At 51.0% G+C, this 16,546-nt stretch overlaps 1 protein-coding gene across 5 annotated transcripts in view; it reads right to left on the bottom strand.

Moving 5' to 3' along the window:
• Nucleotides 1-16,546, bottom strand: part of EFCAB5 (EF-hand calcium binding domain 5) — a 36,047-nt gene that overhangs the window by 16,855 nt on the left and 2,646 nt on the right. For 4 of the 5 annotated variants that reach the window (XM_053275377.1, XM_053275382.1, XM_053275378.1 and 1 more), the window contains exons 3-10: nt 14,345-14,545; nt 11,711-12,423; nt 10,393-10,549; nt 10,262-10,322; nt 9,192-9,262; nt 6,445-6,600; nt 2,950-3,049; nt 1,038-1,757 (exon numbers count right to left, since the gene is read on the bottom strand). In XM_053275377.1, coding sequence (XP_053131352.1) covers nt 1,038-1,757; nt 2,950-3,049; nt 6,445-6,600; nt 9,192-9,262; nt 10,262-10,322; nt 10,393-10,549; nt 11,711-12,417 — 1,972 coding nt within the window. In that variant the 5' untranslated portion in view covers nt 12,418-12,423; nt 14,345-14,545. Of the gene's footprint in view, nt 1-1,037; nt 1,758-2,949; nt 3,050-6,444; nt 6,601-9,191; nt 9,263-10,261; nt 10,323-10,392; nt 10,550-11,710; nt 12,424-12,691; nt 12,716-14,344; nt 14,546-16,546 lie in introns of those variants that run through there. The other variant, XM_053275381.1, reaches the window with a different exon arrangement.

Genomic DNA, 16,546 nt, shown 5'->3' with positions numbered 1-16,546 from the left:
GTAGCCACTTTTAAGCAACCCCAGGAAAACAGTGGAGAGGAGAGGAGAGGAGAGGAGAGGAGAGGAGAGCTGGTCCTGTGGTAGCAAGCATGACTTGTCCCCTGAGCTAAGCAGGGTCTGCCCTGGTAGCATATGAATGGGAGACTAGAAGTGTGAGCACTGTGAGATCTTCCCCTCAGGGGATGGAGCCACTCTGGGAAGAGCATCTGAGGTTCCAAGTTCCCTCCCTGGCAGCATCTCCAGGCTGAGATGGCGACTCCAGCCTGCAACTTTGGAGAAGTCTGGGTATACAATACTGAGCTAGATGGACCAAGGGTCTGACTCACTTGGCAGCTGCCTATGTTCCTAATCTAAGACTGAGGCACGTCCAAAGATTCCTTGCAACCACACTGACGGTACCAGGGGGCGGGGGGAGGGGTGCAGTCCTTGGACTGGGGGCCACTTATCGAATTTGGACGGAAGCAGCTCAGCAGTGCTGCGGGCCTCCCATTCTCCGTGCCTTGCTTGGACAGCAAAGGCATCGTTCGAATCAACCCTCATCATTCCTCCTCTCAGGCCTGGTTCCCACAAGCATTTGCATCTAGGTGTAATGAGAGTATGTTCCTATCCACCCCCAGCACAGGACCTCCGGTGACTGTTGCTGGTGTCTATCTGATGTTTCTTTTTAGATTGTTAGCCCTTTGGGGACCGGGAGCCATCTTATTTATTTATTATTTCTCTGTGTAAACCACTCTGGGCCATTTTTGGAAGGGTGGTAGAGAAATCAAACCAATACATAAATAAATAATGGGCGTTACTGACATGAGCCATGGCTGCATGAACCCACGCCAAGGTGGCGTATTTATTTATTCATTCATCGTATTGATTTATCATACGTCTGGCCCGAGATAGCTCTGAAAATCCTGCCTTGGCGTGGGATCACACAACCACATGAATGTCGGTGACCCACATTCATCCTAGATTCAGACGGTTGTGTGAAGCAGGCCTACGTGCGGTCTTACACCTCTGCGTCGGACAATGTCCCTGGTCTCCCGTACTTGCTTGTGCTGTTGCGTGGTGAGCCTCTGTGCTCGGACGCGGCTGCTCTGGCCTGCCCGCCTCGGCTTCCTCCTGGACCGCTGGTTCTTCCGCCTCCGTCTTCTGCTCGGGGGCAGCAGCCTCCTCTCCCAGGCCAGACGCTGGCTCAGCTAGACTTGCCTTTGCAGCCACCTGCTGCTCAGGACTCAGCTCCTTTTCCTCCAGGACGTCCCCGACGATCGCTGCAAGTTGGGAGGGGGAGTCTATTTCGGGGCTTTCTGGCGCTGCCGTCCCGTCCGCCGCCAGATCGGAGCCTGAGGGTTGAGCCTGGGGAATGGCTACCTCCGTGGCGGACAGAACCATTTCTTCTGCGGCGGGGGCCCCAGTCTCCACAGCTGGCCCTTGCTCCACTGGAAGCCCAGGCTGACTGGGTTTCAGGGACGCCGCGGACGTCCCCATCCGATCTCTCGAGGCGGTGGCGGCGGCGGCGGCAGAAACACTTCCACTCGCAGCTTCCTCTTGGCTGGCGGCTGGCGGCTGGGGTGGGATGCTGCTCGTGCCGGGAGTCGCCTGCCATGTATCGGACAGAATTTCTTTCAGGATCACGTTGAGGACTAAGGCCTCCTCTGAGAGCCCGAGTACAGACGATGCGTGGACGCTGCGTCTCTCGGAAGTCTCCTCGTCTTCCATGTCTCCCCAAAACTCAGCAAGAGCGATCTCTTCCAGTTCAGCGACAGGCCCTTGTGGAAGACAGAGCGACAGCCTGAAACTGAAGCAGGGGATGCGAACGCCAGCACATCCCATGCCTGCACTTTTCTGTGCCACTTTTCCACCAGGGTCAGAGGTGCACCTAGGTAATTTTGGAGCCTGGACCTAAAGGCTTTTGGAGCCCTCCCCCCCACCCCGCAAATTAAGCATCATCATGCTCAGCCGGGCGACCACACCACCCAGGACAGAGCAGGGTTGCCATATTCTGGCTTTCCAAATCTGCATATTACGTAATAATAATAATTTTGGAGCAGAAGAGTGACTGCACATTCTGCTCCATAACTCCGCTTCTACAAGGGCTGGAGCTTAGCTTTTTTTAAAAAAGAAAGAAAGAAAGAAAGCTGAAAACCAGGCAAATCTGGGTGGGCTAAGCAATCTGGGGGAGATGCTTAACATCCCAGTGAAACCCAGAATTTCGGGAGGCATGGCAACTCTAGGACAGACTAAAGAGGCTGTGGGTAAAAGCCCCTCTGATAAGGGTGCCTCAGGTGGTCTGCAATGTATTCAAACCACCGCTTCAAAAGACCATTTAAAGTTAATAAAGAAGACCATGACAACCCACAGGAAGAGAAGGGCCGAACCCAAACAGACAAATGCCCGTCTGTCCCTGTGTTTGTAATTGCCTTCCCTTGTTTCAGTTGGTTCTAAGGACCGTAACTGTTCATAACGGTTACTTTTTCCTTGCGTTGTGAACCACGTGAGGTTGTATAGGCTAGTTCACACGATCATTATTCGGGTGAGACAAGCTGTGCATGCCCCTGATTTTTGGACACGTGCTTGTCAAAAGCAAATGGAGGAGCCAGGGCAAGGGACGGTGTGCGAGGCCTCCGCTGGGTCCGAGGGCTCTGTCCTCCCCAGCAACTGAACCCAGCGGTTGAACAAGGGAGCAGGGAAATTCCTCGGACTTGGCAGGAGCCTCACACATCTCCACTCCCCCCAGCTCCTACCTTACTTTTGACATAAGAACAGCCTTGCTGGATCAGGCCCAAGGTGGCCCATCTCATCCAGCATCCTGTTTTGCACAGTGGCCCACCGGATGCCTCTAGGAAGCCCACAGGCAAGAGGTGAGAGCTTGCCCTCTCTTCTGCTGTTGCTCCCCTGCAACAGGGATTGAGAGGCATCCTGCTTCTGAGGCTGGAAGTGGCCTATAGCCTGCAGACTTACATTTCCTTGGATTGCAGAATCCTTTCTGGATGAGCTCTGAACAACTGTCGTAGAAAGTCTCCAGCAACATTAAGATCCTCTGTCTGTCCAAGAGCCCGATCTAAGAAACGGGAGCAGAGTCAAGCCTTTAAAGCCTGCCACTTGCCATTGTATTCTGAGCAGTTGATATCCTATAGAACATCAACTGCTAAACCCGCTCTCCCCACAGACCCGGAAGAAGCTCTTCTCACCGATCGTGAGAAGAGCTTCTTTATGTAGTTCTTTAGGGTTAGGTCTTTCCTATCCACAGTGTACTTCACCAATAAATGCTTAGTATTTAGTTAATGCCGATGATCTGCAAGCTCTAGTAATGAAAGTCAAGGAGCACAGTGAAAAAATGGGACTACAACTAAATGTAAGGAAGACTAAACTGATGACAACAGGTACAGCAACCAGCCTCAGAACTGATAATGAAGACACTGAAGTGGTGGGTAGTTTCTGCCTTTTAGGATCGACCATTAACAGTCAAGGATCCAGAAGTCAAGAAATACGCCGCAGACTAGCACTTGGGAGGGTTGCAGTGAAGGCCTTGGAAAGGATATTGAGATGCCATGACGTCTCTATACCTACAGAGATTAGAATCGTTCAGACAATGGTTTCCCCCCGTGACACTCTATGGATGCAAAAGCTGGACTTTGAAGAAGCAAGATAGAAAAAGCATTGACACTTTTGAACTTGGGTGCTGGAGAAGACTTTTGAGGAGACCATGGACAGCCAGGAAAACAAACCAATGGATCATAGAACAAATCAATCCAGAATTTGCACTTGAGGCACAAATGGCCAGGCTCAAACTATCCAACTTTGGACACATTATGCGAAAACCCATTTCCCTTGAGAAGTCCATCATGCTGGGAAAGTGGAAGAGGAGAAGAGGACGACCAGCAGCAAGGTGGATGGACTCGATTATGACAGCAATGAATGAACCACTGAGAGATCTTAAAGGCCAAGTTCAAGATGGATCATCCTGGAGAGAATCTATGTGGTCGCTAAGAGTCGACACCAACTTGACGGCACTTAGTCAATCAATCAATCACTCAATCAATCAATCGTTTAGTTCTACAAGAATCCCCATGTGTCTTCTATCATTAGCTGCAACAACTAAACTCTGTAACTGTAGCTTCTTTTTTAGTGCTCTGCTAATTAACTGGGGGATAAAATCTACAACCCCCAATAGCAGCTATCTGGGCCAAGGCCCAGGGCGGGGGGGGGCAGCAGCTGCTCCTATTGGCCCTATTTGCTTATTAGCTCTGTGCGAAGTGTCAGGCCTTTAGGCCTCTCCCCAGCCCCTCCCCAGACCCCACCGTGCTGTGCTGTGCCTTGCCAAGCCCCAGCGGGCCTCCTTTAAGAAAAACAGAACATTGAACCTTTAGATTCCTACAGGGAAAGTGACCGAGAAGGACTTCTGTGCCTTCCTCGATAGGGCTCCATGTCCCTTAAAGGCGCTGCCCAGCTCTGCGGAAAGAGCAGCACCGATCGGAGGTCAGCGGGGTGGCCAATGGCTCTCACACTGCAGACGTTTTTGGGCCAAAGTGGGACCCGTTGGGCAAAGACTGAAGAGCGCCAGTGTACGGAGTGACTGCAGTGTGAGGGATCCCCACTCTCCACGGCTTCTGCTCCGAATACATGTCGGCTAGGTGGCTCTTTGTATCTCGGTGCGGAGCCCCCACTGGAAGGAACACACTCCGCCTCGGACAGGAAAAGCCCCGGCACGTCTCCTGGCCATGCGAGAAGGGAACAGCACAAGCATCCTTCTCTCCCAGGCCGAGGGCAGGGGGTTGACAAAGGGAGGAAAACCCAGGAGGAAACCGGGACAGCAAGCGGAGGGGAAACACATGGTTAAAGGCAAGGAAGGCGACCCCAAAGGAAGGCAGCTTTTCCACTTGGGAGTGGGTTAACATCCATGTCATTCTTTCACCGTTCTGCCGTCTCCTTCGTCAGATCCGTTGTAAGGGGGCAAGCCTCCTACTACGGGCAAATACAGTTGTTTTTTTGCAGTGCCGATGTGAGGGCTGTGACGCAGCAACACAATCTGAAAGAAGGCGTGGGAAATATGAACAACATCTTCCTTACAACGCAGGGGCTGCGATGTCAAAACACAGGCAATATGGAAGGATACTTAAGGGACCTTAAGGGACCTGCGATAGCGGGCAATCTGGAACGGATTGTGGAGAAACAGCACAGTCTTCCAAAGCCAGGATCAAATGGGTAGGAGTCAGATCTCGGAAAACGCTGAGAAGATATGTCATGTTTCTTGGGAGCCCGGATCTGGCTCTCAGAAGCCCTTGTGACCAGGGTGCTTTCCAGATTACCCGCTACAACCGTGTCACTACCAAAACGCAAGGAGAAGATCCAAACGGAGGCATCGGAAATGTGAACTTGCTGGCAGCGCAGGGACTACAATGTCGAAACGCAGGCAGTATGGAAGCGCACTTAACGGACAGTAGCGACACTGTTGTAGTGTATAATCTGGAAAGTGCCCAGGTGAGTCAGTGCCTTTGCCTTACCAAGGGCATGGGCTTCCGAGCCTTGAAGATGCTTTGCTAATTTGCAGGCTGCACTGAGAACGCCTAAAGGACCTGGGTGCTTTCAAGATTAGCTGCTCAACAGCAGCAAAATGCTTCCGTTTGGGCAAATTGCATTCAAAACGTAAACAGCAGGGGGAGCAGTCTCTCGCGGAAACTAACAACCCGAAAAAGCAGCAATTTTTTTCCACCAGCAACACGACGTCATAGCACTATATCGCAGCGATTACATTTGAAAGAAGGCATCGGAAATGTGAACAACACCCTGCTGTCAGCGGAGGGACTGCGGTGTCACAACACAGGAAGTGTGGAAGCGCCCTGGTGTTTGATCTAGTCCTCTTGACCAGAAATGGCTACTACTGAGTATTGCTCATTGTTGCCATTGGAAAGGCTATATAAAAAGAAGGATGCTGGATTATCAATGCCAGATGCTGCCAGGGAGAGAATTCGGGACGTTCTGAATGCCAAGCAGATGCTCTGCCACTGAGCAACGGCCCCGTCCCCTCAGGGGAATAGCTTACGGCACTCACCTGTCGTCACTCATCCAAATGCAAACCAAGGGGGCCCCTGCTTAGCAAAGGGGACAACTCACGCACCGGCTCTCCTTCCCAGACAAGCTCTGAATTCTGGTGCAGAACTCAGGTTCCTGAGACTCATGAAAAAGAGCTCTCATGTTTCTAGGCATGCGGGCTGTAGAGTGAAGCCTGAAGACACAGTGTGTAAACGGGGCTGACTACTTAACTAGCTTGATTTCTGTTTGGAATGTTAGCCAGGAGAGTGGTCTTGGCATTGAACTGGTCACAGAGGCGAGGAGCGGGTTTGCTGCCAAGTCCCCAGAGCCCTGGTTGTCTAGGATCCCAAGAGACGGGCATATTGGGAGGGGATGACCGGGCAGAATCTTTGCAGGGATTTCGGAGGGCATCTGTCAGGCTACCTTTCCGTGGTCGCAGTCCAGGAAGAGCTGGACAAACATCTGCCTCCAAATGTCGTGCCTGATCAGGTCCCGCGTGTCATTGGCGCACTGCAGGAAGTGCTTCAGCAGCTCCTGGAACCTGTCGCTGGTGAAGGTCTTGGTGTAAGAAAGAACATACTGGGGAGGGGAGGAGAGAGGGAGAAAGAGAAATGTGTCATTTGCCTCTGCCATTTCACCTCCCTTTTCAGCACCCTTAATCTTGTGTGGATCCTTGCCCTCTCCAGAGGGACTCAGTCTGAAATCCTAGCGACTTGCTGCTGCCAGTCAGAGCTGGTGTCCGGGGCTTGGCATCACTGGCACCAGCCCAGGCAGAAGGGCCTGCTGCTGCCACTCCTTGAGAGCACCCCTCGTGCTATGTGGGGGAGGGGGGCATTCTCTTGGGGCACACCCAGGAAAGAGCAGGGCCCATGGAAGACAATCTGCCTCGGGGAACCCGGAGCCGGATGTGGTGATGACACGGATCTAGAACCCCGCTGCTTATTAAGTTCACTGGGGGAGGTGCGGCTGCAGTCACCAGTGGCTCGTTTGGTGGTGACCCAAACCGAGCTTTCTCTAGGGTTGCCCTGGGGCTCTGGAACGAAATCAATCAATCAATCCCTTTATTACGATCACAGACCAGCACCGTTTACAAACAGAAGCCCAACATACACACAAAACCTACATAACCTACAGGTTCTGTGATCCTGTAGTTAAGCACATAGTTAAAGATAAATGAAGAATGATTCTTAATGAACTCCTGGCGGATTTTACTGGCTATGAAGCAGAACCTAGCCACATTATAAGATCTCAGGTCGTTTTGGTCAGTTAAAAGATCATCACGATAAAAAGAATGTGTACAACCTGGATGGCAGCTAATAAAAGGGGTTAGTTAGTTAGTTAGTTGTTTATTTACGATCTTAGATCAAACATGTAAAAGGAAACATATCAAACATATGTCAACGCCGTATATCTTGGTAAAATTGACAGTAAAGGAACACATGAGCCGTTGTTTCAATATCTCCCGATTTGCAGAGACAAGTGTGTTCTTCGTAGGGGATTTTTTGATATCGCCCTTCCACAACTGCTGATTGCAAGGCGTTGCATCATGCCTGTGTCGGAGCTCTGCGATATTTTGGCGCGGTTATCTGGTTTAGGTATCAGGCTGGGTTGAAACTCTGAACTTGGTTGCCCAAACGGACACCCACAGGAATGAATGAAATCCAAATCTCCCCATCTCAGGTCGCTTTTAAATGACTGTTTTTGAAAACCACGGAAGCAAATTCGGAAGAGCGGCAGCAAGCACCGAGAATCATTTCCGTGCCGCTGCTGGGTGAATATGAGGCCACTTTCAAGCCCTCCTCCTCAGAATCACGGGCAGCACAGAGCCGTGGCCCCTTTCCTGGCTGCCAAGGGCAGCTCTGGTCTCCAGATGCCAGCCATCTACCTGCCCCAGGAGGTGGATTCGGTGCCTGCGCTACCTTTCTGCTCGCTCCTCTCAGTGCTGTTCCCCACATGAGGCAGCCTCTGGTACAGCTGGCAGCCATTCACAAATCCTGCAAAATGGTGGCGACGGGAACCCTTCCGGGTCCCGTTTAAAACCGAACAATTCAGCAAAACAGGCTTTGGGAATCGGCGTCACCGAAATGCTCCCGCATCAGGAATGCGCTCAAGCGGAGATTTATATGAAGCCCCAGTCTCAGAGACACTTTTAACACACTTCGGATTTATCACCTTGGTGAGTTTTTATGAGTCAAGAGAAAGGCCATTCGAAAAGGCGGCCTGTGCAGTGTAAATAATAAAGGCTGCCAGAAGGAACCCAGGGCTGGGACTGAGTGATTACAGCCGGTTTATTTCGTCTGCCAGGGTGGACGGAGGGAAACCCACAAGGCCGTTGCCCATGTCAAATGCAGAGGGAGGGTTCACGGCTGCTTCCAAACCCCTGTTTTCCATGCCCCATTATGGTGTGGTGCAGGGGTTCGCAAGCTTGGGTCCCTAGATATTGTCAAGACTAGAAGTACTATAATCTTCCATCACAATGGACTTTGGCCTTTGTACACCAGCAACATCTGGGTTTGCAAGTTTGAGGACCCCTTTTGCCCAGGCATATTTCCTAGGAACACTGGAAGCTGCTGTATGCAGAGTCTGGCTATTGGTCCATCTGGCTCAGTATTGCCTGCACTGACTGGCAGTGTCTCTCCAAGGTTTGAGTCAGGAGTCATTCCCAGCCCTACCTGGAGATGCTACCAGGGAATGAACCTGGGACCTTCTACATGCAAAGCAGATGCTCTGCCACTGAACGATGCCCCTGTCCTCTAAAGCAGGCCTGCTCACCTTAGGCCCCTCCCTAGCTGTTTTTGGACTACAGCTCCCACAGCCCCCAGACACAGCAGCCAATAGCTAGGGATTATGGGAGTTGTAGGCCAACATCTGCAGGGCAGAAGCTGAGCAGGCCTGCTCTAAAGGGAATCTGAGCCTTTTGGAAGGGCGGTATAAAAGTTTTAATAATAAACAAATAAATAAATATCTTATAGCAGGGATTCTCTCAACGTTGGGTCCCCAGATGTGATAGGACTTCAACTCCCATGATCCCCAGCCCCAGTGGCCTTTGGTTAGCACGGCATGTGAGTGCTATAAGACAGGGATTCTCAACGTTGGCTCCCCAGGGTCTGACTCAGTATGTGGCAGCTTCCTATGCTCCTGTGTCACCAACAAGCCGCTTTGTGCCTCACCTCTTGGAACTGCTCTTCGTTCAGTTTCACTTCCAAGGTTCCTACGGCTTCCAGAGACCTGGCGTAGATTTCTGCAGAAACAAAGGCGATTTGAGAGGCAGTCCAGAAGCATTGTGGGGAAACAGGCTGAATTTTGCCTTTCTAGCAAGGCGTGCTCCTCCTTTTCTATGGCAGGGGCTCTCAACCCTGCCTCCCCGCCCTCACTGATGTTGCCGCAGCCACATCACAACTCCCATCATGCTCTCTGCTGCAGGTACTGCTTGTCAGGCAAGAAAGCTCGCGCGGGCGCCAATGAGAAGGAGAATCCGGGTTAGGATTGTGGCAGGAGAAGATCTCAAGGCCCCTTCTCCACACTCTGGTTGTGATCCATGTGGGCAATCCAGCTTCTACTCACTGTACTAAAGCACTCACATGAGTGCTACATTTGCACTCCCTGTAATATGACGCTCCGGCCTCAGATTGAAGCACACTTACTCTCATGCAGAAGGTTCCAGGCTCAGTCCCTGGCGGCATCTCCAGGTAGGGCTGGGAGAGACTCCTACCCAGAATGTAGGAGAACCGCTCATGAGAAGGAGAGGAGAGCTGGTCTTGAGGTAGCAAGCATGACTTGTCCCCTTTGCTAAGCAGGGTTTGCCCTGGTTGCAGCGATTAAATTCAAAACAAGGCATTGGAAATCTGAACAGCACCCTGCTGTCAGCGTAGGAACTGCGGTCACAACACAGGAAGTGCGGAAGCACACTTCGGAGATACATCTGGAAAGCGCCCCAGAGACCCCAGGCTGGGAACCCCTGGTCTAAGTGCTTGCAAGGGGCTAGATCAGGCCTGCTCAACTTAGGCCCCCCAGCTGTTTTTGGACTACAGCTCTCATCATCCCAACCACAGCCAGGGATTATGGGAGTTGTTGGCCAACATCTGCAGGAGGGCCGAAGTTGAGCAACCCTGGGCTAGATTAATGGGCCTGTCTTTGGGCACGAGATCCATACTTCAGGCACGCTAGGAAAACCCCATGGGCCTTCATCCCTCCGGACGGCAGGCCGTGGATCTAAAGTAAGGTGTACACAGCTTCTTACCTGTCTCATCAGCTGGTGCTGCAGTGACAACCTCCAGGAAGGACCTCAGCGCACTTTGGACCTGCAAGGCAAAGCTGCCATTTCAAGGGCGTGTTGCTTGAAAAGAAGACAACAACGGGCACACTACTTACCAGAGCAAGGGGGATCTGTCCACTGGCATCCAGGGTCCACTCGCTGAACTGCACGCCCAGCGCCTCCTTGCGCATGTCGGTCACTTGGCTCTTGATATTTTTCACTTCCTCCCTTTGCTGGCGCTTTTCTTTCACCAAGGTCTTCATCTGGGCTAGCCTGTAGGGCGCAGGCATTCCTCATGGGCTGGACCTGTAGGGTCCAGCACTCCTCACTTTTCTTACACACTTTCAGTAACACACACGCGCACACACACACACACACACACACACACACACTACAATAAGGGGCCCACTGCCCTCTTAACGCCCCAAAAGATGGCTGGCCACTGTTGGGAACAGGGTGTTGGATTAGATCAGGGCTGCTCACCTACAACTCCCATGATCCCTGGCTATTGGCTTCTGTGGCTGGGGATTATGGGAAATGTAGTCCAAAAACAGCTGGGGGTGTGTGCTAAATTGAGCAGGCCTGGATTAGGTGGGCCCTTCTAGGTTCAGCAGGGATCTCCTGATGTTCCTAAAAGACTTTCTTGGAGAGTGTGAGAGGAACAGCTATATACCTAGAGAGGCGCCCACCCTCTAGGGTAGGGCTGCACAACTCTGGCCTTCCAGATGTTTCTGGACTACAACTCCCATCATCCCCAAGCCACAGTGACCAACAGTCAGAGGTGATGGGCATTGTAGTCCAACATCTGCAGGAGGGCCTCGGTTGTGCAGCCCAAACCCGGCCCTCCAGCTGCTGTTGAACTACAACTCCTATCGTCCCCGGCCACAATTGTTCAGCAAGGTCTGGAGGGCCACAGGTTGGGAACCGCTTGCTCTCGGCCGCAGGCCTGCCCAACGTCGGGTCCCCCAGCTGTTTTTCTCCTATAATCCGCAACAACAGTGGCCAACAGTCAGGGACAGTGTTCCCTGTAACAGGGATTCCCAGATGTTGTGGACTACAACTCCCAGCAATCTCAGCTGCAATGGCCTTTGGCTGAGGATTCTGGGACTTGTAGTCCACAACATCTGGGAATCCCTGTTGCAGGGAACACTAGTGTCCTTCCTTCTGATCACATTCAGCCACTGGGTCCAGCTGCTGGGTAGGAGGGAGCCCAAGACATTGAAATGTGTCAATTTGGTTTTAATGGGATCTAATTTGAACTGAGTTTGATTCACATGGTTTGATCTAGTCTATTGTTGTGAACCACTGGAGGGGCAGGATATGGCTATTGTAAAGGAAAAAGAAAGAAAGGGTCATGGCAAGCCACGCTTGCCCCATCCACCTCCGGTATCTAGACCTACGGAGGAAGGGTTTCTGCCACCTGCCCAGACTCACTTGTGCATCGTCGTCTCCGGCACCTGAGCTTTCAGCTCATCCGTGACGGCCTTCATCCCTCTCATATAGGGATTCGGCATTGCAGAAAGGGCGTAGGCAGGATTGTTCCTCATCAGGTACTCTCCCAGGAAATTCAGGGGGTCAAATCTGAGGGGTTCAAACTCCGCTGCTTCCAGGGCCTTCTTCCGTTCCGCCACCTTGAGCAGTTTCTCCACGCCAGGGACGAGTGTGGGGAGGAGCTTATCCAGCAAATATGTCCGGGTTTCCAGAGTCACAGACTCGTCGTTGAACCATTCCTTGCACAGCTGGTCGGGGGGCTCTTTCTCCTCCACCTTTTTCTCATGCACCTTGTCCCGGTGAAGCTTCTGCACCCTCGCCTCCTGCAAATGCAGAGCCCTCTGCTGCACACTCTCGTAGAAGGTGGCCGTCCACTGAGCGTTGATCCTGGCAGACAAGGGTCGGACGAAAGCTTTGGGATTTCTCTTTCCTGGCTGGGCTGGCAGATCTAGCAAGCTGCTCCTCTCAGAGCTTTCTGACAGCTGATCCAGCAGGCTGTTCCGCGGCTCCAGCAGGCTGCTCCGTGGCTCCAGCAGGCTGTTCCGCGGCTCCAGCAGGCTGCTCCGTGGCTCCAGCAGGCTGCTCTGCGGCTCCAGCAGGCTGCTCCGCTGAGAAGAGCCTTCATAGCTCTTTTCGGACTCGGAAGCCATGGTCCCCTGTGCACAGAAAGAGAGACGCTTGTAGTGTGATTCTGAGAGATGGGCGCTTTCCAGATTAACCCCTACCACCGCATCACTACAGATCTGCAAAGTGTACTTCCGTACTTCCTGTGTTGTGACACCGCAGTCCCTGTGCTGACAGCAAAGTGCTGCCCACATTTCCGATGCCTTCTTTTGGATTGGATTGCCACGTTACAGTCTTATAACATCGCATGTGTGTTGCAGATCAATAGCTGTATTTCCTCTCTCCTGTCCGACCTCCTACCTCTGGCTGCTGCTGTCTTCCAGAATCTTGGCCCCCTCCTTTCCTTCCCCTTCAGCTCCTCTTTCCCTATGGTTCTTCCGCCTGTCCTGCCTCTCAGCAAGATCTGATCAGCTCAGCCAATCGCTGTCAGAGGTGATATTTATTTATTAACCACATTTCTATACCACCCAAAACTTGCGTGTCTGGGTGGTTTGCAATAAAAAACACAATTAAAACAAAATTTAAATATTAAAACATTAAAAAAAACTTAAAACAAGGTGAGAAATATTAAAACAGTGAGTCTAATTAAAAGCCTGGGTGAATAGGCTTTTCACCCAGGTGCATCATCACAGAATTCTTTGGCTTGTTGAAGTATGGTTTGCAAGGATGCCCATTATATACATGCAGATTATTACCTATCTCCATGTTGCCTGCCGAAATTGAGCAGGTTAAAAATGCCGCCTGTAGGTTTTTCACACAGGGCTCTTTGCCTCGGGGTATCTGAAGAGTGAATCTGCTTTGATTAGTTTAATTTGAGGGGTTAGATGGACCATTCACATAGCCATCAGCACCTCCAATAACACCTTCAGAGTTTTTTTCAAAAGCTGCTGGTGGAAATAGAAGATTTTTTTAAAGCCCGGACATAACCTGGGCTAAGCCAGAATTTGTAGCCTCCCTTCAGAGAAAAATAAAGCCCTGTCTGTCCTGGTCCCTGACAGCCCGCAGGGAGGTCGGGTTAAATCCAGCAAATATGTGGACTGGCACACTCCAATCAGGAGTGGATTCGCGGTGGGGTGGTGGTGGTGGGAGATCTGTCAGTAAAACCTCCTGGGGCTTTTACGCACAGCAAGTTTTACCTCAGGTTTACAGGGAGGCTTTACTGTGAACTCAAAGTTGTCCCCCCAAAACCCGACACAAATAGTGAATTTTTTTACCCCGGATATAAATTGGGTTACACTCTAATGCACAGTGAAATCCCCCAATTGTGTGTGAACTGCTCCCTGATAACTCGCAGGGACTTCGGGGTAAATCTGGCCGATATGTGAGCGCACCCCCTCCATTCCGGAGGAGATGTGAGTTAAACGGCTTCAAAAGCCCCGTGTGCAAAGATTCCTGGCAAATTCCTGTCCATCAAGCTGCCCTTAAAAGCATGGAATTGATCACAGTATACAGTACCTAAGGGACACTCCCTCCCCCTTTTTTTGCTGGCCATGTTCTATTCTATCTATCTATCTATCTATCTATCTATCTATCTATCTAATATACCGCCTGATATATACATGTCTAGGCAGTGTTTTTGCTATCCCATGACACAGAAACTAAGGAGAAGCATTTTCCTATCACAATTCCATGCCAGGAAAAGCTTGAACTGTCCATGACCTGTGTGCCAAGCTGCTCTTAGGGCTGGGGCAGAACATTATTATTATCATCATCATCATTATTATTTTTAAATGGCAAGTACCCTAGCTGTGTTTCTTTCACTGAAATCCCCAACACCTCCACCCTTTAAAACATTCACTTCCCAGTGTGGAAATGTGGAGAAAATGACACGGTATTCCTTACCTTTTTGAGCAGACACAAGGGTGGGGGGGAAGAGTTCTCTTCTGGTCTGCCCCAAAGATACCTGGGAATTTAAGGCAGGGACCCTTGGAGTTTAGCCATCCAGAAACTTACCAGGGGATGCAGCAGAGGCCTCTTGTTCTTGCTGGGGGAGGCAGGCTGCCGAACTTGACTCCTCTGTATGTGTTTGACGTTGCTAAGCAACCACCCCAGGGGCTGCTGGGCTCCATTGATCACTCAGGTCACCCCTCATCTTGGGCAGCTGGGGAGGGGGGCACGGGAGCGTCTCTTCGCTGCAATGACGTCACTGGGCGGCTGGAAACCGAAACACAAAACACAAGAGTGGCAGATGAGGGCGAGAGCGGAGCAGGACACATGGCTGCCTTGCGGGGAGAAGCAGCAAGGTGGCAACTGACAGGCACTGGCAGGCGGGCCTTTCCTGCGAGACGTTAAGAGCGCACATTTCAGCGCTGTCTTGTATGGGCGGGGCGGGGGCAGCAATGGAGATTGATGGGTGCTTCGGAGGTTGCGCCAGACGTTTTTAAACTGTACGTGGGAAAACAAGCACCGGGCAACATCTGAGAAAGGGCTTCCATGGGGTCTTTGAGCTTGCCGAGGGTCAAACCCTCTTGGAGGACAGGTCCTTGGGGCTGGCTGGCCACCTCACTTTTGAGAGCCCTCCTATGGATGCCAGCCTTTAAAACCAAGTCAACAAGAATTAGACAAATCTGGGTGGTTCCGAGACGCATCCTTTTGCGCTTTCGTCTGCATGCAAGGATGGAATTCAGAGAGTGACTGCAGCAAGATGTCCTGCCTCCGCATCAGCTGTTTTTGCCATTTTACTTGGTTTCAAAAGTAACCAGCTATACAGTGTAGGATGGGGCAGAGACCTGCTTCTGAGAAACACCCGTCTCAATCAGTGTTTCCTCTCCCAGGGGTTCCCAGATGTTGTGGACTACAACTCCCATAACTCCCAAGCAAAAGCCATTGCAGCCGGGGACTCTGGGAGTTGTAGTCCACAACATCTGGGAATCCCTGGGAGAGGGAACACTGGCCCCAATTTCCCCATGGCCATGTCGAAGGTATTTATTCCTTGCATTTATTTCTTATTTCTTGCATTTATTTGTTTATTTAACAGCTTAGGCCCAGGGTACTTAAGAGAGTGACTTCTCTGTCGTGAACCCTGTCACCTGTGAAGATCATCTGGAGAAGTCCAGTTACAGTTGCCGTCGACCCATTTGGTGGCAATTTGAGACCAGGCCTTCGAAAAACGCCCTTTCTCAATTAAGTGTCTAGCCCCTGCTATTTAAAGAGAAAAAAAGACGTCAAGCAGTCAGTTCTAATCAAGAATGTCTCCTCACTCAAGGATCTTTGGCAGGGAAGTAATGAGCGTTAAACTGGTGTGTGTGTGTGTGTGTGTGTACCAGTTTAGATCCCTTGTGTCATTGTGTCCTCATTCTCCTTCCTAGGGATGGGAAGCACAAACACAGCCCTCATGAGCCTGGAAGCTGCAAAATGCTGTGCTCATGTTCACACTCACACTCACACACCCCGCTTTTCCCTTTCCTATTTACTTTTCCTCTACGTGCTCTCCTTTTAAAAATGTGCACACTTGCAAGTTTTCTTGCTGCTGTTGGCTGTTCCATCTGTGCATTTTAATGGCTTTCCGTGTTTTTTAAAAAACACAGAACACTCTCAAATATCATTGGAATCTCTGGACTTGACGCCAAGAAATGTACTGTATATACTGTAAGTGGCTTGGCTTGAATGGTGAGAATTTGTTTGTGGTCAAGTATGCTGAGAGTGAAAGCTCTTTTTTGTTGTTGCAGCGCTTCTAATGGGGAAAGGAACCTGGGCGAGAGCTGGGCCTATTCGGCCGACGACAAAACTACCTCTGGCTGAAGCAGAGTTTGGATAGAAGCAGCCCGTGAATATTGTTAGGCTGGAGTTCTTGGGCTTGGAAATGTCGGAGGACAATTTGGCCATTGTAGCTAGGGATGCTGGGGATTTACTTATTTATTTTGTCATATTTGTAGACTGCCTGGATCAAACAGCAGAATGCTTAACCCTTGCCTTTGTGAGTGACTGCCTTCATCATCTCATGTCCCCCCGCCCCACTCAGACACCCACCCACACCCAGATGGTTTAAGAGGCAGAGAAGTTTAAAGCAGAAGTCAAGGCTTTCTCTCTGTCATGAAGGAAACTGCAGGTTCATGGAGTCAGCTCAGACAAAAAGGCTCAGGTTACATCCATTCTGCATAGCTAAAGCCTATGTAAACTCCCCCTTCATTGAGTTTTGAAAAGCCAAATTACTGG

Source organism: Hemicordylus capensis, chromosome 12 (genome assembly GCF_027244095.1).
Source record: "Hemicordylus capensis ecotype Gifberg chromosome 12, rHemCap1.1.pri, whole genome shotgun sequence".
Lineage (NCBI taxonomy): Eukaryota > Metazoa > Chordata > Lepidosauria > Squamata > Cordylidae > Hemicordylus > Hemicordylus capensis.
This window is presented reverse-complemented; position numbering and strand designations above follow the sequence as displayed.